Source organism: Tympanuchus pallidicinctus, unplaced genomic scaffold, assembly GCF_026119805.1.
Source record: "Tympanuchus pallidicinctus isolate F22 unplaced genomic scaffold, pur_lepc_1.0 scaffold5, whole genome shotgun sequence".
Taxonomy (NCBI): domain Eukaryota; kingdom Metazoa; phylum Chordata; class Aves; order Galliformes; family Phasianidae; genus Tympanuchus; species Tympanuchus pallidicinctus.
In genome coordinates this window covers 52107261-52128894 of record NW_026294769.1, presented here as the reverse complement: position 1 = coordinate 52128894, position 21634 = coordinate 52107261, and the positions used below count along the sequence as shown (strand labels likewise).

Genomic DNA, 21634 nt, shown 5'->3' with positions numbered 1-21634 from the left:
GTGTCAGAGGCAATTTCATTGTATAGCTCTCTTAAAACTCTTAAGCGATACACAAGTTTTTATGATTCATGCAAGTGTTTGTTTACTAGCAAACAAGCGGAGAATTTTTATTAGGAGGATGTGTGGCATCTACTAGAATGAGTTTCTCTGCTCCAGCACCTCTAAGCAGATAATTTCTTACAACTGGAAAAACATAATAAACCTGATTATACAGTGTCAGTTTTCAGTACCAGTTTAGCCTCTAGAAAAGAAAATATACATACACCAGATGGACGTTGTGACAAAGTAAAAACAGTCAACTAGATCTAAGGGAAAATGAGTGGTTTGTCTTTTACTTTGCTAAAGGCAGGAGAGATTTAAACTGTTCACTGATTTCTCATCTCAAGAGTGTAATGTGGATGTTAGGATGCCCTTTAAGTAGATAAGTAGCTGGATCACAGATTTCTGTGTTTATAATAGTATCTGTGCCATTAAAGGAGGATATGACCTGGTTTTCTTTTTTTCTTAAGTAGTAAAGATGCCTTGATCCCCAGCAAGTGCCTATATGTGACAGTTTTAAGAATGTCAGGTTTAGTCTTAGCCATAGCTTCTGGATTACAGAACCATACTGCAATGAAGATTGCTTGCTTTTTATACCTGGTAATATTTTAGCTGAGGTGAAATAAAAATGGAGAAACACTACAAGGAAGAGGATATTCTATTGAATGTGACTTTCAAGTTATTTTTTGGCAACTGTTTATAACCTGGAACTGCTCCATGAGTGAAGATAGTGATATTTTAGTTTGCAGAGCTTGTCAACCTGCCATTGGAGGGTGAGGTTACACTAGTCACTTCCTTCCATGGTGGGTGACGTGTACTGCTCAGATGCCAAAGGAACAGCAGGAAGTCTCATTAGGGAGGAAAGTATTTGTGCTTCCAGGTTTATGGTTATTTATGCTCTAGTAGTGGTTTCTCTAATGACTTCTCAGTGAACAACCAGTTTTAGGAGTTGCTCTGATTTTCTAAATGTTCAAGACAGAGCTCAAAGCAAATGAGCTGTGGAACATTAAACCTGTGGATCCAAAGCGGTTTGGCCCGCAGATACACGTTTTTTCTTGCGAGGGAGAAGAGAGGGCAGGGGCCGTAGGGGCTCTTAAGAGAAAATGGTGCTGCCTTGTCTTTTCTTGGGCAAAAAATTTCCTGAATGATAGTGTTAACATGAACAAATTATTCATTTATTCTCCTAAAGTAGACTTAGACATTTATGGAAATGTGTTTTCAACTTTATACCTGTTTCTTCGGTACAAGGAGAAAACAGCAGCATTAAGTAACAATTGTTTATTAATGCGAGACTAAAAGTATTCACAAATACACAGTCACACCAATCAAGATGCAGTTTTCTGTGACAGGACTAAATATACACAGTTAACAGTTGAGCTTAGTTTTGTCTTTTTTTCAGCTTTTACAATGCATTATTTCACTAAACTGATCACAAGAAGGCAATGAATGTGATTTTCCGTATTTTAGAACAGATTACATCCAAAGTATTGCAGTATCACGTGATAAACCTGTAACCCAGCACACCTGTGCACTGTTAAATCAATGTATATGTAGTGAAAAACATAACATAATTACTTGGAATCACAGCTTCTAGTTGTTATTGAGGACCCACCACGATGCTGAAAGAGAAAAGAGTTCATGTATTTACATACACAGTATTTCTATCACATAAACTTTCTAAATAGAATAGCTATAATGCATAAGTCACTGCTGGTGTAAAGAAATGGTCATTATATAAGCAGCTATACAACAGCTGCACACTTTCAAGGACAGAACCACTCCAGGGAGGGGACGGACACTTACAACACTACCTGATCATAAATGGTAGGAGGATGGCAATAACATGAAAATTTAGATCTCTTTTTGATAACATCTCTGTCTGAGGTGGATTAGCACAGAATTAAGCACCCAAATCCCAGAGAGCAAACCACATAAATTCTCACTGTGAGGGGCTGCCTGTTCTGCTGCATGTGACAGTGCTGTTGCTGAGCAGTGTCTCCTGGGTTCTTCTGCTGCCTTCAGTGACTTTCATTCCTAGTGACATTATTCAATCCTGATGCTGGTGTTTTGTTTTTATTTTTATGCAGGCTTAAGAGTGTTTTGCCTCACAGTGACTTGTAAAATGTCATTTTCATAAAAAGGAAACGGCAATCACTGAATTATACATAGAGCCAAAGTGAAACATATTTGTAGCTCTTTCCCCACAGCCCCTCCACACTGGCCTTTGGAAATTGAAATCTTGCAGAGAATAACAACAAGATTTATGGAGAGAGACAAGGAAGCAAGGAAGGACTGTGACTGTATCTTAGGTGCCAAGTGCCCTTATTGGAGAGGTGCTCAGGGACTGTGCATTTTGCACTGTACAGCTTGGGGATTAAATTCATTAACACATTTGTTCCAGTGGCTGTGTCCATAAACCTATCAATTTCTGGCATTTATTTGAAAACAAGTTATTCCTGAAGAAGTATATTGAGAAGATGGTTAAGAATCCTGCTTCACTGTGAACTATTGAAGTCTAGTAGGCTCTGACACATCACTGGATTAATAAACTTTAACAACAAAAAATGTCAGTATAACGGTTTATTTCATGGATTATAGTGCCATAAACATTCAGTAGTTTTCAACGTTTTGTTTTCTTCACTGAGAGCTACTTTAATGTCCTCAAATCCAGATTTTCACACAGAATCACAGAATCACAGAATTGTAGGGGTTGGAAGGGACCTCCAGAGATCATCGAGTCCAACCCCCCTGCCAAAGCAGGTTCCCTACACCAGGTCGCACAGGTAGGCATCCATTCCATCCAATCCATTTTGGATTTAGGCACAGTGTAGGCATTTCATGCATGTGAACTGAGTGATACCTGGCACTGTGATGCAATGTCCTGAAGTAACTTGGTCTGCTTGCAACAGGAGTGCAAGTTGTTAATAGTCACGGTTCCTATTAACTGATAGTAAATGAATAACAGTACTCAAACACCGTGTCTTCCCGAGTCATTCTTAGCTGTGCACCTGTAGTCATTTGAACTAATCCGCTGAGTAATGGCTCAGGTTGTATGTAATGTTTGCAGCAGATTCAGATGATGATTTAGAATCAGATCAGCTCTTACTTAATCCAGGTGTGCCAAAAGGTGTAGCTGCATCTGAACTAATCAGTTTGTAGAGTAAGGCCTGTCCTGTACTAGTTGAATGGATTGGTTTCTTTCTTCCTGATTTTACAATGATTTCAATTTACTTCGTCTAAAATTCTCCCATAAAATACACCTGCAATATTGCAGCCATCACTTTTTACTTTATAAACATTCTCTGTGTTTCAAATAGAAATGCAATTTGTGTAGTTTATGCGTGTGGAACATTTCCCCTTAAAAAAAAAAAAAAGAAAAGAACAAAAATGAGCTATCTAGTCTGATGTGCAAATTACAGATGCTGGAGTGCTGTGAATGCGTGACTTCTGCTTGCCCAGCCCTGAGGAGCGCAGGCCGAGATGCGGTGTTTCCATGGCAACTGTAGGCCGCACTTCCCTCTGCAGGCACCTGCATGCACTCTGCATCCAATTTCACATGCTTCTCTATTGAGGCATTTATAAACAATGTATGTTTCCATTCTGTTCTGTATTAATTGTACGTTCCCTAGCTGTGAATAAACCACCCTTGGAACGCTTCTGGCTACACCTAGCTCTTTGACACAAAGACCGTGTGAGAAAATGCTGTGTTGTTTCCTAAAGCCAAATTTATCTTAAATCCAGCAGTAAAACATAAGACTTGAAGGGATTCTTTGTTCATAAATGCAATCCCCTTGTATTGCAGGAATCCTGACTTACAACCAGGGGTTTGGCTCGTGAGGTCTGAAAACTCATCTTTTCAAAGGTGACCTCAGGTATAAGGCTAGGTAGTAACTTTATTTTACTTTCTTATTTTAAATTTAGGCTGTAGTCAGACATAAGGGGAATTGAGAGTCCTGCACTGTCTCTTTTAACATTTCTCTGAAAAGGAAGGTGTATGGTTATTGGTTTGTAATAATAATTTGTAATCTTTGAACACATTGCTTTTTCCCCATGTTTTAACACAGCAGGAAGCATGGTACAGTAAAACTGGTTAGCAAATCTGAATTACTAGTAATTAATGCTTCCTTCAGTTAATGTAAAGATGATTAAATTTAATTCATCAGGAGGCAGTTCTCTTTGCCTGAAGATCTTGAACAGAGTCTATTTTATGATTTGCAGACAGTATTGTATACTCTGGGTCATTTCTCAAGTAGCGTGTGCTATCAAAACATTTGTACCATATAACATAAAGCAGTGGGGTTTATTTTTGCTGATGCATTTTATGTTTGTTTGGTTTTTTGCTTAAAATAAAACCATTTGGAGTCCCTTCCTCCACCATACAGAAGCAGAACTGACTAAAGGATGGTATTTTGCAGTGGACTCATATAAGGAACACACTGATACAGCAGAACTCTTCACATGCAACAAATAAAACTTTGTGAAAAAAATGGTGTTTACCAGGGACTAGCATTGTTGTAATGAGCTCTGGAGTTTCCAGGAAGTCCACATTACTTCTTTGGAATGTCTTGCTGTAATTCATTTGAAGGTGGCTAAATAATTGTAAAAAATAAAAAATAAGAAGACAAGTATTAAGGGACTAAATATTTTTATGTGCATCAAATTTTTTGCAGTTCATGCCATAGGAGGGATTTTGTGTTTCTAAAGTTAGACAGTGATGATAATGGGAGAGGAGACCTCTGTGAATTTCTTGCATGCTATACTAAATGAGCTTTTTGTTCCCCTGTACAGTTAACTGTTAGCCTGATGTTCTTCTCTTGATTGTGACCCAGTATACCAGTTCTTATTCCAAATGTGCTGACCTTTGTTACTGTTGTTGCTTACCCTTTCTAACAGTAAACATGCCTGCTTTGAACTGGGGCTTTGTTCAAAAGGGAAGATACTAACACTTCTCCATCTTCTGTCAGAATTGTTTCTGTCTACAGATTTAGGAACCTAGTGCTTGGGGTTTTTCAATACTAGTTACGGGAAACCTTTTTGTTTCCATTCTTTTTTTAGCCGTATGTCTGCCACAGTCTAGAAATCAGCTGCTAGTCTGACCAAAAGAGACATTCTGGAAATCTATTTGATGGGATGCTGTGATGTGCATTTGGGAGACTTTGGCAGAGCTTCCTTGTGAATGCTGCTCAGGTGTGTTGCTGCGTGCTGCACCTCCTCTCTCCTTCTTTGGCTCCTGCAGTATCCTACAACAGCATCACTGATCTATGCTGAAGCTGTTGTTACCTTATTCTTTTGTCTCTGATCAACTGCTACCTATCCAGTGCTATACCTTTCTCTCTATTCTATTCAAACTGGCTGTGTTTTTCCGATGTTTTTATCTATAAGCTTCATTATATTTTAGTCTTTAGTAATTATATTGTTTTGAAGCAATGTGATATATTTAGCAAGAGATCACAGAATCACAGAATTGCAGGAGTTGGAAGGGACCTCAAGAGATCATCGAGTCCAAACCTCTGTTAAAGAAGGTTCAATACAATAGGTCGCACAGGTAGGCATCCAGATGGGTCTTGAATATCTCCAGAGGAGGAGACTCCACAACCTCTCTGGGTAATGTGTTCCAGTGATCCATCACCCTTACCTTAAAGTTGTTCTTCTGCATGTTTGTATGGAACTTCCTACATTCAAGTTTTAGACATTACTTCCTGTCCTATCATTACACATCACCAAGAAGAGCCTGGCATCATCCATTTGCCTCCTATCTCCCTTTAGATAATTATAAATATTAATCAGATCCCCCCTCGGTCTTCTTTTCCCTAGGCTGAACAAATCCAGGTTACTCAGCCTTTCCTCATAAGGGAGATAAGGGGAGATCAATTAGCAGTAGTTAATTTGTATTCAGTTCTTGTACACAATTGCTCACATAATTGCTCTCTAATCGTCAAACCTTTATGTGTATATATGTATTAAAGCAACAACAAATCCAATAACAGAACAGCTTACCTATTCCAGATGTTGCTGTTCTCCCAGAACTCATAAATAATGAAGCGGGAATCATTTGGAAGCTTCTGTATGGAAACACTAAGAAATGTAGAACAGAAGTAATTCAATCAAACATGTCAAAACTATTTCACATATGCATCCTTTCCCAGGTTTTCTGAGTATGAACAAAATAAAAGGATTTTTTTGAAACAAACAAACAGAAACCAACACACAGTCAAACAAATATGTGAATTTTGAGAACGATATAGCAAAAACTCATCTATAAGATTTTGAGGATTTTCATGGCTTTTCATTATTTTTTTTTTAATATTAATAACAGCTATGATGGTCTCATTTATGAAACTCATTTTTCATATTCCTCCGATGGTTAGAGTCTGAAGAAATGCAAATCAGTAATACAGAAAATCAGACAAATGTGCTCCAGAGAGAATCGAGCGACACAGCACGTTGTGCACACAGAACAGCTGAAGGGATAGAATGACTTGTGCTGCTTCACTGAAGAGTCTCTTCATGCAAAGTCTGCCCTTGGCTGTGAGACACAGACCAGATGCTTTGAGAGCACATAGCAACAGAGTATTAAGACAAATTGATGTCTGATGAAGATAAGTTTGAAAATAGTATCTCCTGATATTGCTTATTTGTTCTTAGGGCATTTAGCTAACATTTTATCATGGATAAAATGTGTCCCATAATATACTGATTGTGTACACCAGATTATCCTGTTTATTGTCCTGAGTGTATCAGGTTCATAGCACATGGGGAAATTACACATTGTTTTTTAGATATATGGCACAGAAAGCATATGTATGTACTTCACTGAGTAGCCAAAATCTTTGAGCTTACTAGTGGTGTGCTTGAAAACTAACCTCAGATTATATTTCACACAGTAATAGCTAATGAATTCATAGAACTTACTGGTGTATGCAAAAATACACTGTAAAATATAAAAAACAATCAAGAATTTTTGGGGGAAGAAAAAAGGTGAATCAATGGCATAAATAGCTCAACTTAAAAACAGCCGGTAGGTGGCATTGCAGATCTGCCAAATGCCTTTAAACTTGGGAAAGAAAGTTCTTGCTTCGTTTTCTAAGTTGCATTCTGAAGTGGTGTAAGCTCTCTCTCATGCAAGTATGCAATCACTGAAGTTGGATGTTCTTTTTCAGAGGGACAGGGAGTGGCACTCTTTGTTCTTCCAGCTTAATTTTCTTGTTTTTATGAATATTGCTGGTAGAATCACTGTACTTGTGAGGATCTCATAGCAATAAGGCTCACCAGTTAGGGATGTGGCAGGCAGACTTTGAAACCCTTGAATATATGAGAACCATATTGTGTACACATTATAAAAATATTTCATTGTGGTCTGTAATGTGTGTATAGCATAGCTTTTTCAAGTCTGTTAAATTCAGTATAGCGGTGAGTCATTTAAACTTCTTCTTAACCCTGCTCTAATGTTTTATTTCACTGGAAAAAGAGCGAAGCAAAAATACACTATTGAAAATTTTGCTTTTCAGTTCTTTACATTCTTTATTAGGAATGAAAATTTAACAGTGACAAACTGAGGGAAAAGTTTTCAAAGCTTCCAAGCATAGAACTGGAAGACAAATTGATCAATTGCTCACTTCCCAGGTGAGCAAAAATGATGGATGGCAGATGACTTTTCCAAAAGATATTGTCACTTTAGGAGCTTCTGGAAGCTGTGAAATGGTGACCTAAAAGCCTTTAAAAATGGTACTGTATCTCTGGGATTATCTTTACAGTTTTAGCAGGAGTTGGGGGGCAGGAAGATTACACACAGGAGTGTGAATGTGTTTGGTTTTTTTGTTGTTTTTTTTTTTGAAGACTCAGTGTTTATTTCATTCATGAGATTTTGTGATACTGCTGGAAGTTCACGCACATACTTTTGACATCTCTTTATGACTTCTGTTGTATTTGAGAAGTTCTGTATAAATACATGTGCATAATCGCTCAGGAAAGAGGATGCTACTGATTCTCTCTTCATAAACTATCTATCTCTACTTAGAGACTGTTCAAGAAAATAGATTACTTTCCTTTATTCAACCCACGGACAGTAACACTGTACTTACTGCAAACAGCCACTCTGAGCAGAAGCAGACTCCACGTACTGCTTCAGAGCAAGCCTGAATTCCTCAATTTCTTCTTCTATCACAGACATTTGACGTTGAACGATCATTATGTGCTAATGCAAAAAATAATAATAATAATAATAATAATAATAATAATTTGTATCTTCCTATGAATTTCTTGTACTTCAAACTAAATAAAGTCTATTATAATAAATCAGAATATGCAGTCATCAAAGATCTTCGTAATCTGGTTGACCATGGGCCTGGGCACCCTGCTCTGGGTGTCCCTGTTTGATCAGAGGTTGGGCCAGATGGACCCAGGGAGCTGTGACACTATTTCCTTCTTACATGAGCTTTGTTTGAATGTATCCTTTGAAAACAATGTAGTAGTATTAAAGTTTTGTATTTTAAGTTCTATTCTGTTGTCTCTTTCACAATGTATTCTGCAGACTAAAAATTATTCTTTTTTTAAGAGAGACAAGTTGAGATTGTTGCATCAAAACCTAGCATTGAAAATCAAACACCAAAACATATTATCTTGGGAAATACTTACAGATCTTGCATTTTCTTCCAAAACTTCTTCTTCAAATGGCTCAAGCTTCAAGTCCTTTCAGCAGTATTTAAAAAAAAAATTAAAAAAAAGAAGTGTGAGTAAACAGATATACCTTGATCTTACCATTTAAAGATTATTTTCATAATTGTATTCTCACATCTCTAGAAATTATAATTAAATGTCTTCTTTATTATCTGCAAACCAAATGTAAACACTGCTTGCAGAATCTTGTGTGTTTCAGTGTTTAAATTCAACCCAAGCTGTTCTGCCAAGTTTTATTTACAATACTGAGCAGGCAGTGCTTCACTTGTAATAAATCTGCTTGTTCACAATTGTTTGTTGGGCTTAAAGAAGAAGATGTCTTAAATTGCGTGGACTATGGAGAGGAGAAGGGATGGTAATTTGAAGTAGACTTTCTGCATAAAGAAAACTTCATGCAGAATAAACTTATCTAGGGGAGATTATGACAGATTGGATCAGAAATCTTTGCTGGAAATAAAAGGACAAGCAGAAGAAAAGAAATGCACACCTTCTTTTCCAGCCTGTCAATCAGCTTCTGAAGTCTGCTTATCTGGGTCATCCACTGGCTCTCTTCCTCAATCCAGCCTTTGGAATTCATAAATAATGAAGAAGAAAACATTACTAAATGCTGGAACATACCATATTCATCTATTTTGTAAAAATCATTAACTTATCTTGCAACTTATTTTGCTTCTCAAAAGAAGACCGTGCTGCAATCACTTCAGTGTTCATTTAAGTGTAAATAATGTTAAAGCATAATTTTGTCCATCCGAATGTTTTACTTTCTTCTTAAGATACAGTAGAAATCCAATACAGAAAGAAAATTATGTTCTAAATTAACACTGGTGTTTTGAAGTCGTGATGATAACAGAAGAGAGGAATGCTCTGCTCTGCAGGTGGGACCAGTTTATAAGCTGAAGCTCTGCTTCTGCCTAAGTTATGCTGTTGCTTTTTCATTTTTATCTATAGGCTATAAATATTAACTAAGAAATGCTGACTCAACTGACAGACCCAAAATAATATCCCAGTTTGGCCCATATTTATGTATTTATTTTTTATCCATTCTTAGGCTACATACTTATTTTCCCTACAGTTTGAGCTAGTACCTCCTATATTGAATTGAAAGTTGATTTGTGTCAGTAAAGGATCTGAATTAGTTAGCACATATAAATTAAAGTTTTGAGATGAAGATTTGTTTCTTCTCCACATATGGATATGTGTTTTATAGACATTTAAATTGTGAAATGCCATACCTGTGTTAAATTGAGGGTTACTGGGTGATAGGCTGTTGCTCCTTTGAAGCCTTCGAGCAGAGCGTTTTCCTGGCCATTGCACTGAGAGCACTTCTGGTTTTGTTGGACCTTGTCTGCACAGGAACACAGGACAGTTCATAAGGTAACACATATGAGGGAGCATTCTGTTCTCCTCTTTCTGTTTTCAGGAATGTCTTCATCTCCTTCATCTCTTTGTATCTGCCACTTTAAGCTAAGAAAAAATAAATTAGGAACATCTATTGCTACTACTGAATTCTTTTCCAGATAATTTTGCTACAAATAATTACTTGTGTTTTTAATGACTTTAATGACCACATTGCTTGTCATAAACAAGGAAAAAGAGGGTTAAGATGGCATCAGCCTATCTTTCAGAGAGTGAAAGCTCAAGGTCTGTCAGTGACATGGTTCTGACCTAGCCTGAAGAGCCCTCCTTGCAGTGTCATCTTGTGGTACCATCTCTGCAGAACTGGGGTTATACAGCAGCTGAAACTAAGGGATAAAGTTCACATTGAGGAAAATGTAACTGTATTAAGGAGGTCTTTTTTGGGTAGCACTTGCTGCCACATATGAACAAGATAAAATCTCGTTAACACTAAAGCCAAATTATGGCAGTTTCCCAGTGTAAAGACTTAAATTAGCTTAGGATTGCCTTAGTGGGTTTATGCATCAGGCAGTTTCCCCTGTGTTAATTCAAGCATAATTGAAGATGATTTTGCATTGAGACTGAGGCATCTAGAAACTAGCCAGATTTTCTCCAAAATAGCTGTAGTTTAAGTGCTCAGTTTGCCTGGCTTCTCTATTGCTACCTCAGAAAGCAAGGAAGATGATATTTGGCTCAACAGCTCACAGCTCCTTCTCATTTTCTTTGCCATGGCACACACTAGCTATCCAAGAGGATGTTTCTGAACAGTTCTAGTGGTAAAACTGGAGGAAGAACTGTCTGTAATGTCCTGTTTGGAAGTCAACACAGAAGAGAAATCTGGCAGCAAAAAGGATATTTGTATTGCCCAATTTTACACATCCAAGGTAGTTGTTTGAGTTACAAGGACTCAAGAAGGCTAGAGATGCTGTCCTAGAAGGTAAGTCAATTTGTGATTAATGCAGAGGATAGCTTAAAGCACCCAAATTGGCCTCCAGCTCTGAACTGGCCATTAGAGACTTCTTTCTCTCTCACCTAGAAAGATGTATGTGCAAATAGAGGGGTTTATATGCTGTGCCTGCTCTGTACACCTTTTAAAACCTGTGTGATTCCTGAGGTCAAGCTGTGGCACAAAACCCCAGCATGAGACTTTCAGAACCAACAGGAAAGCAATTAAGAGAATGACAATATGAAAAAACAACACATTTTACAACATAAAGAAGTGTTGAGATCTTAGCTCATGGAACACAATGGCTTGTGTTTTGCTCTCCCTTTCATCTCTATAATAACATACTGAGGATAACAAGACCATGAAGCCAAGCAGCCTTTCAGAAATGTTGCAGCTTTTGATCCTACAGATTCTTATCTATGAGGAGATGCCATTAAATTCAGCTAAACCTGGATATTGATTACCCAGGTGATATAGAGCTCATAGACTTAGGAGTGAACCAGTACTATGGCCTCATGTTGCAGCACGAAGCTGTAACAAGTAAGACCCTGGCTGTTTCTCTTCTTCATGTAGGGAATGTTGTGTGACCAGGAATAAAAAAAAAAAAGCAATCATAAAGCCAGAAGAAGCAAACAAAGAAGTAGTCAGTGACCTTGGTTATTTCGGAGTTCTACACGTTACACTGATTTTTCTGTATTTGATATTAAATAATCAGTGGATTTTAAGAGGTCAAAGGAACAAAGATTAGGATGCAATAAAGTGCTCTCACACTTAGCCTGTTCTCACTCCTACATGCAGCCCGCCATACGATCAGAGTGCAAACCTCTTGTAGTCAATTTGAGGAAAACTATCAGTGAGTTCCTATGGAGAATGAAGAAAGAATTCTTATTTCTCCTGTTATTTCCTGCATCAGGATGCTGGATGAAACGCAAAATATCTGAGAGGTTTGTGGTGGCCCCCTTCCCATGCTGGCTACCAACCTCTCCTGCCGAGTCTGCTCCTCTGTGGTTTCCATGGCACACTCCAGGGAAGCCTGGAGGGACTGGAGCTGGTTCAGCGTTTCCTTCAGGAGAAAGCGAGTCACGAACTGCTCCAAATTAGAAGCTTCTTGATAGTCCTAAAAATACATTAAAAAGAAAATGCTAGGGATTTGCCTATTGTGTTAGAAATGAATTTCCAAGTATGAACACTCTTCCCACCCGAGATAAGAGAGGCCCAAGCATAAATTTCAACAACACAGTTTCTACTAAAAAAACCCCTCCTCCTCACGTTTTTTATCTCCAGATGATTGCAGTACCATATTACTTCCTACGTTTGGGTAAGCCAATATATACTTGACAACTACTGAAGCAAATTTAGAATTTTTATTCACATCCATTCTTGTGAAATGTAATTTATTTGGCCCCGTGGCCTGTCTGTGTCAGAGCCATTGGGCAGGCCAGGTGATGGGTGATGCTGCCAAACCGCTGATGGAGTTTTCCAGAGCAGCAGCACACAACACCTGCCCTGCCCAAAGCTCTTCCCATCATCAGTTTGGCTCGAGGACTGCCAGCACCAGAAACAGTGAATTTTGAATACAGGTTTTGGTTCCCATTATTTGTTTAATTATTTTGGAAGCCCCTTTTCTTTCAGTTCATTAATGACTCCAGTTATGATCTTGCTCTATATCAGTGTCAGTTAAGCTTTGCTGAAAAAGTTTCATTAGATGCCATCAAAGTATGCAAGAAATCAACTTTACGTTTAAACATCTGTTCAAAACAGAAAAAGGTTTTTGAAGAATTCATGCAACTGCTCACTCCATCAGTCACCCCAGGAATCAGATTTCCATGGACAGAATCAACATTAACATATCCAGTAGCCCAGTTGTGCACACAGGTAAATGCTGTGTGAGGGAAGAATTAATACAATATTGTAACCATATGCAATAAAGTAAACAACCCCTTCCTTTTCCACACAAACATGCAGAAGAACTTCTTTAAAATAAGGGTGATGGATCACTGGAACAGGCTGCCAAGAGAGGTTGTGGAGTCTCCTTCTCTGGAGATATTCAGGATTCATCTAGACACCCACCTGTGTGGCCTATTGTATTGAACCTTATTCAGCAGAGGTTTGGACTTGAGGATCTCTTGAGGTCCCTTCTAACCCCTGCAATTCTGTGCTTCTGATTCCTGGCTGTTCCCCCTAATAAGGGCAAGAGAGGGGCAAGGCCAGTCCCTTAGAGCCTCTGTTTACTTAGTAGAGCCCTCATCAAGAAAAGAGAAGTAAAATGGCCTGAATGACCATGTTATCTGCTGCTCTAAGGACAGTAGTCTGGTACCCACTTTCTGCCCCAAGTCTGGTTGTTCACGAAATCCATTCTGCAGATCTTGAAAGTTTTGGCTACAATTCCATCAGACACCAGAAAGGCATCATAGTATCCAAGGAGCACTGAATGAAAGATTTCTATAGTTACTCTACTTAACAGATGATGGTCTGTTAACATTAAAGAAAGCTTGTCATTTGATGGTGTTGGGTTCTCCTCTAGCTGAAAACCTCTTTGAGTATTTGTGGCAATGTATGTGGGGCGTTTTTTAAGCTCTTCCCAATTTTAGAATTCTCTTTGAATTTACTTGATTTTTGCATTTTATGTTTGCAATCAGAACACAAATAGGAGATGTTTTGAAATGTAAATGAGAAATAAAAGATTGCACAATAATAGCTTCAAAAGCACTTTGCTCTCTTTCACAATATATGCTATAAAGTTCTTGCTGAAAGACTTCTGCTACAGAAATCTTGGATGTCGAATCACCCATGAATGATCAGAATTACTTATATAGCCAGGAGCTTCACAACCATCTGTATTTTTTCTCTCTTCAAATGAATCAGGTGTGAGGCACACTACAACCAAATAACTTCTTTATAAATTTGTAAAGAGGCATACGAGATTCTCAGTCTACCTTTTGAACAAATACCTAAGATTCATACCAGTCCCATAAACAACATTTTTTAGAACCCTTTCTGTGTAGTTCATCTTATTATGCAACACAACATCTGATTTTTCCTTCTGAATTTTCTGACCCCTTAATTGCAACTGATGTAAAACTCGGTTGCACCTGATGGAAATCATGTAAGTTCCAACAATTTTGATTCTATGTGGCATGTAAGAACCTGTACAAATCTTTATAGTATGGACAGCTAAATAAACCCCCGTGGCTGAAATCCCTGGTTTGTTTCAATTCTCAACTGTCACCAGCACACTTGGAAATAAATGAATAGAACATGACAGAAGTGACCATTTTTAATAAGTTTTTTAATCAAAGCAATATGACAAGAGGAGGAGAAGAATTAATCTGTCTGAAAGTTCTGCGTATCCAAAAATAATCTCATTACAGCTTCCCACTCATAGTTATGGTAAATCTGATAGCAGCATGCTGAATTAGAACTTAAAATGTACGTCAATAATGTTTCATTTTGCAAACTGCCTGGGTGGGCCTGTGCTGTTGGGCACAGTGTAAACATAAGCTATGTGATCCTTACTGAAGCTAGCTCCTTTCTGACTCCTTCAGAGATGCTTTCCTGCATATGAAAGTTATTAAAGTCTTTTTAATCAGTCTTTTTACTCCATGTTCATTCACATACCAGGAGTTCTTTTTTTTCCTGTTCTGTTGTCCCACAGTGGTATCTTTAAAGCCTTCCCAGTGGGAAAGGTCCCTATAATCTATAATCCTTGAAAATGGTTTAGGGCTACCTTGTAAGGTGCACAGATTGTTTAGATAAAGATAGGCTAATCAGGATGCTAACACCATCTGGGGGAGTCTAGAATTATCAAATATTCTTTCCTTATAATTATCTTTTACCCAAACACTGGTATGGTCAGTTAGGTAAATGGTTATTTAATGTTTTTCTTTAATCAGGGAATTAACAACAACACTATTTCTACAGATATTATTTAAAGTTCCATTTAACTTCCTATCGTTTTTGCAGACCTGATTAATTCATGGACTGAAACCAGTGGAAGTATTTCTGTTGCTTTAAATGAAGTCTCTCTGTATATCCCAGTTGAAGGGCTCATTCCTTCTGTGGAGGATCAATGTGCCTCCTACGTAACAGACTGGAAGGTCTGACCAACTTGTTGAGTGCCAAACTCCTGCCTGCTGACACATAACTGTTACTTGTGTAATTAATTTGTAAGAACAGTTATGGGAAAAAAAAACAAAAACAAACCAATAATCATTTACAAATTATCAACATTGGGATAATTTAAGTCATAGAGGAAAAAAAGATTTTCAGCTACAATTCAAATTATATCTTAATTCCAGTTCTTAACAAAGAGGAATTAACAGCCATGCTTTGCTATCACTTCACCATTCTACTTCCTACAGAAAAGGGCCTTAATTTCTATCTTACTAAAGAGCATTTCACCAAATGAAAAAACATGTTGATTTTGAACTAAGAAAAATATGTACCAATGTATTAGGTGTGTATTGTGTTATAATCAGACTAACTGGCAAGCAGAGTATTTATATTGTTGGCATTGTCCCAATTAATAATTAGATCAACTGATGGCTTCTGTACGTAAACTTGAAAAATGATCTTTTCTTGCATGTCAGTAACTGTAAATTACAGTTCATTAGCATACATATTATACTATACAGCAGTTTAGGAAGTCCAAATGAAATAAGTCTTTGTTAACATATCATTCTAGTTGTTAGTTTTACTGACTGTGAGTGAATGAGGGCAATTTTCCACATTGCCCTCACTGACAGACAGCTGTGACCTTTGCAAGCAGCTAAGATTTGAGTTCCAATTAATGCTACTGAGGATGCATATAATTAGTGATTTCCCTAAGGAAAAGGTCACCATGGTCTTTAAAACTGGCTTACAGCTACCTTAACACATGCAGAAGAAGAATCCTTGTATAAGGAGGAGTATTTGAGACTTAAGTATCCCTGAGGGAACCCACTTCTCAGCTGCCACAGGTTGTCTCTCTGGATCCCATCAAGCCCTGGCTCCAGCCCCATCCTCTACCCTCAGGTGACCTGATGCTGACTCATTTATCAAAAAAGCAGCTCCCTGAGGTGGGGCAAGATGGAAATGCCTGTGTTCATTTACCTAGAGGCAAGCAAAGTAAAAGTGACTGGGACATAAAGAAAACTGAAATCTTTCTGAAGAGATGGGATATGAGGCAAGACCCACAAACTTCACAAACTTACGTGTAATTGACATCTGCCAGTCATCTATTCCAGACTCTGTACAGAGCAGGGCCAGCTCTGTAAATCATAATCATCATAGAATCATCAGAGAATCATAGACTGGCAAGTCCATGGTACTGCTTTTTTTTTTTTTGCTTTTTTTTTTTTTTGCTTTTTTTTTTTTTTCCCAGCAATGAGTTTGAAGAAACAGCTGCCTGTGCTGCATTGTTGACCTCTTTTGTGATTTCCAAGATGTGTCCAAAAAGAGAGCATCTTCACATTGCTGGAAAATCGTCTAGCTCCACCTATTGTCATGTTTCTCTTGGTAATCACAGAATCATAGAATGGCCTGCTTGAAAAGGACCTCAGTGATCACTCAGTTTCAACCCCCTGCTATGTGCAGGGTTGCCAACCAGCAGACCAGGCTGCCCAGAGCCACATCCAGCCTGGCCTTGAATGCCTCCAGGTATGGGGCATCCACAGCCTCCTTGGGCAACCTGTTCCAGTGTCACCATCTTGGATGAATTCCTCCTAATATCTAACTTAAACCTCCCCTGTCTTAGTTAGATAGATATCCTATCTTCCCTCAGCCTCTCCTCCAGACTGAACAAACCTAGTTCTGTAGCCTTCTCCTTCCTATAGTATCACTCATTATTTTATGTTGCATAGCATTATTTTATTAATTATTTGTTCTTTATTTGTAGCACTATATATTGCATTTAGTACTGTTACATGGCTGAAATTTCCTATTTCCTATTTTATTTGTAATCTCAAATTCATTTCATAAAAAATTGCTTGCACATCTTTACAGAAAACACCCCCAGGCAACTGAAAAGTACTTATCATTGAATCAAAATTAGTCCAGAATAGATCTGCCCTGTAACATGTAGATGCAACATCAATGGGACATTGCCCTAGGTTATGATTTTAAATTCAGGATACAAAATTAGGCGGAATAGCTGCAGCCAGAAGAAACCGAATTCATGCCCTTTTCATTTCAATGACTACGATCTATTTCTTCAGACATTAGGACAGCATCATAACAGAGTTGGACAGAAGCCAGATCCAGAGATGCTCACTATGTAGTTTGGTGCCTTCACACAAACTCAACTGTTAGCATATCTTCTTTTGAAAGAGTGAGTGGATGCATAACATCCCAAACTATTAAATAGATGCAACTTCAATTTTAAAATGCAGCACAAATGTAACAAGTCTATTAAAGTACTATATTTCAAATAATCTGCCTGTTTAAATTCTGCCTAGAGAACTGGAACAGTGGCAAAGTCTACTTACCACTTACAATGGTGACATACGAGCAATGACATAAAATAGCTACAGGTGCCTATAGGAGAATACTGACACTCATTTGAAAAAGCATCCATGAGAAAAGCAGTCTATCACTCTCCTTTACTGTGATTATTGAAGGAGTAACATACTCTTCTTGCAATAACTTGTACAAAAGTCATGCCTAAATGAAAAGTAAGTTCTATTTAAAGTCCTACTAAAGAGCACTGGGTAGCACAGAGAAAAGTAACTGTCTTATATCAGCAGGTAGCAAGATAAATGTAATGCCACTGCTCCTGGAAGAAAGTTGTAAGAATAGAAGTAAAGCATCAAAGCTGACAGAAGAACAGATAAATGGATTTTTTGTTTGTTTTTCTGCTGTGAAGTTATTTCTATGCACTTCCTTGCTTAGAAGTATGGATATCAACTTAATTAATTAATTCTTTTTTTCCTTTTTTTTTTTTTTTTTTTTTTTTTTTTTAAGGTCTGACTATTTAGCACATCATTTTTGGGAATATTTGAGCATTGTCTTCTTCTGACCCAGTAGATGTGAGACTTCCACAAAGAACAAAGGAGTTCCCAGGAATGTCCTCTCCTGACAAAAAGAGGAAGGGGATGTATCTATCTGTAGAATATGCTTGCACAACTGGTCAGAATTCGTTGCTTGCAGCTTGCTGAGTTTATCTGCATTGACTTGACTTGCATAATATTATTTGACTTGACTTGTCCATAATATTAAATTTTATAGTAGAAAATAGCACACAATAAAATCCCAAAATATCATTTAATAATGTCTTTGCATAAAAATAGAATTCTCTCTGCCTGGTAGCAGAGAGCAACTGGTGATATATTTAGTACTGTTGCCAGCATTTGTCTCCTCAGATGAGATTATAGCAGACAGCTGAAGAACTGCTTAGTGTATGGATTTAAGCAAAAGGGATCCAGACTCCAATCCTAACCACTGGCAAGTCTGTCTCATCAAAGATTAGGGGAAGAAAATAAATGGAATAGAATTTAGTATGATCTTACATCCATTCAAGGGGATTACCACCACTGGGTTTTTACCAGAAGACAGCTGATAATAAATGAAAGTGCACCATTTTCTCTGCTATCACAAATGCCTTGATTTGATTTACTAATTGGATGATAAATATTCTGAGATGTTTTCTGAAGTGAAATTCGGAAGTGCTCATTCTTCCTGGATCTCTCCTTTGCTTATGATCTTCTAACTAGTGTCGTATGCCTTCAAGAGAATTATGAGATTCTAAACATCTTCTAAGTAATTATGAGAATCAAAACCCCTTGTCTCTGTAACGGAAAGAACTACAATAGTTTCTTCAGTTTTTCAGTGTCCATTTAAATTAGTAAAACAGAGTTAACAGTTATTAAAAGATGGCCCAAAGCAGACAAATTTAAAGGAAGAATTAGCTGTTAAGTTATATATGCGTTAGGCTGCAGTGATGTATTTTTATCAGTTGCCTTACAGTATTAAAAATAGTCACTGCATGCAGCAGTATTACCACTGCTGCTCTCTCTGTCTTGAACTTCATTTGGCTACCTTCAGATTTTATGTAATCTTCATCCTGAATAGATTTCTCTTTTTTTATTGGGAATAAAAGGAAAAACTCCTTTTTGTTCCAGCGCTGCATTTCCAATGGAATCTGGCTATCTTACTGACTTGAAAACATCAAAAAGGTAGATGGCTGTGGAATTTTAGACTGACACTGACCCGAAAAAGCGTAACAATGAATGTAAGAAAAAAATTAACTAGACTCAAAGCTTACACATGAAAATTAATGATCAGGATACCTGCCTGACACTAATCTCAGGCAGCAGGAATGTAATAGTTATTCAGTACATTAATTCTGAGAGAGGTTAATTTGCAGAAAGTGCATTTTCAAAAAGACCAAGACAACGATTGTGGAAAAAACTGATAATAAATTCCAATCATGTGCAAAGACTACTGCCAGCCAGTCTAACACATATTTTGACAAAACAAAAAAAACCAACAAGCTGAAACTTCATTTTCACTCAAACATAATATTAGTCATGAAACTCTATTGCTGAGATACTGTCATAATTTTTTTTTTTTTTTCCAGCTATTTTGTTTAAGGAAACAATTTATATAATTTCTTCTGTTGCTATTACTCAAATACGCAATTTAAAAAAAAAAAATTAGGATATTCTGGTTTGTAGTGGTTGTCAACCCATCAAAGTGCAGTGATTTGCATAATTACTATAACTGCACTGTCAGTAACTAAATTGCAGGTCCCTGCATTACTCTTTCAGCTCTTATAATCTCCTCTCTTACTTTAACTGGCTCCTATTTTTAGACTAATCATGATTTTTTTCAGTAGTAACAAGGCTGCTTTTCTTTTTTCTTTTCTTTTCTTTTTTTTTTTTTTGATTAAACAGAAAAGTAAATGCTTTCATAGAAGCAAAGAATTAGATGTGATGTGTCAGTCAGTAAATCCAGCATCTTTCTGTTGTTGCATGCATAGAATCATAGAATCACTGAGACTGGAAACAACCTCCAAGATCATCCAGTCCAACAATTCACCTGCCACCAATATTTCCCCATTAAACCATGTCCTTTATGACATCTAAACATTTCTTGAGCACTATGCCATAAGCTTCTGTAGTGAGAATGCAAAGTCACAGCCTGGAACAATAATTGAGCTCCTGGTGGTAAGGCAGGGCCAATCCAGGGGCGTTCAGGTGCATGCAATGCACCTGAGTGACTGGAAGTTGTGGAATCAGGATTCACCCATTCCCAGACCTCATTTAAGGGTTGGCAATAGAGGCAGGGGTATCTCTGTGGAGATCTCTGTGTACCTGAGGCCTTCTGAGGATACACAGCTTTTTTCCTTTGTTTCTGAGTCTGTGTCTGTGGCGTTTGACTTGGTCTTCATGTGCTGCAGCCTGGGATCTTGCTGCTCTGCTGTCATTGTTGTGCTTTTCATTGTGTTACAACTTCCCTTAATGTTTTTTGTTTTTTTTTTAAGAAACATGTAAAAACCAGATATTTTTTTTTCATTTTTTAATGTTTTTGTCTGATATGCTTGGAAGGCTCTTCCAGAACTTGACTTTTCTAGTGAATAGGAATTATCCTTCATTTCCATCCTTTTTTTAATATTTGCATGTTTAAATACTGGGTATAAATGAGATATGCTTATAGCTATTTACGTGCTATTTGCTAACTTGCTGAGCTTTGTCTCTAGCTGTCGTAAACAGATCATGTGTCTTCTCCACTGAATAGTTGCAAAGAAGGAAAGAAGTTCATCCAAGGCAAGGCTGTGAGACTTCACAGTTTAAAAAAAGAGAAACTTTGTGGTGTTCTCACTGTGTATATTTGTCTACCATTTCTTTTACTGTAAGGTTGCAGTGCTTTTATCTCCAAAAGAAGAGCTGTACATCTTTATTTAAGTGTGCACTCAGAGGTTGTATCTCTCTTGGTTCAAATTTGAACGTGTAAGGCATTTGTTCTGGTCACAGTGCTTTCTGGCTTTTGTCCACTCAAGAAATCCCTTGTTGTATTGTTGAGGGAGAAAAGAGTAAAAACAACGAAATAAGGATGTTGAAAAGAAACTGCAGAGGAAGAGATGAAGGGGACATCTCCAGCAATTGTTTAAACCAATTCCTATTGTGCTGACAAGCCCATGTGGGAAGTTTCTGCTGTGTTGCAGTTAGTACAGCTCAGGGGGCAAGGCAGCTCCACGTTCCCCCAAATACTTTTTTTATGCTGCGTTAAAACCATTCTAGGATCTGACTGAATAAGTTATCACTTTGGGCAGCACTGCTTCATCAACATATTCTCTTCTTATCTCAGTTTTGATGGACTGCATGGAAATGACCCACTTAACATATTATGGCTTTATTGGATTTGTATTCAGAGACCCAGTTATCCAGGGAAGCTCTGCTCTCACTCACTGGCTGTAAGTTTTAAATGTTAGCTATAAAAGTCAGCTGTAGCTTGCATTTTTTTATTAAAATATAGAACCTACTGCATTATTTATTCTTGGAATTAAAATATATGATCTAGTAACTATAACAATATAACATAAAAAAAGCAGCTTAAGCATTTAATTGATAGAGGTTTGATCACTGTTATGTCAGGTCTGCT

At 37.5% G+C, this 21634-nt stretch overlaps 1 protein-coding gene across 1 annotated transcript in view; it reads right to left on the bottom strand.

Annotated features, from left to right (window-relative positions):
- Positions 1 to 1101: 1101 nt before the first annotated feature.
- Positions 1102 to 21634, bottom strand: part of NECAB1 (N-terminal EF-hand calcium binding protein 1) — a 54290-nt gene continuing 33757 nt past the window's right edge. Inside the window, exons 6-13 of the mRNA XM_052703375.1 lie at positions 12037 to 12173; positions 9948 to 10060; positions 9203 to 9279; positions 8674 to 8727; positions 8121 to 8233; positions 6037 to 6114; positions 4537 to 4628; positions 1102 to 1658 (exon numbers count right to left, since the gene is read on the bottom strand). Of these exons, the coding sequence (XP_052559335.1) occupies positions 1630 to 1658; positions 4537 to 4628; positions 6037 to 6114; positions 8121 to 8233; positions 8674 to 8727; positions 9203 to 9279; positions 9948 to 10060; positions 12037 to 12173 (693 nt within the window). The 3' untranslated portion in view covers positions 1102 to 1629. The remainder of the gene's footprint in view (positions 1659 to 4536; positions 4629 to 6036; positions 6115 to 8120; positions 8234 to 8673; positions 8728 to 9202; positions 9280 to 9947; positions 10061 to 12036; positions 12174 to 21634) is intronic.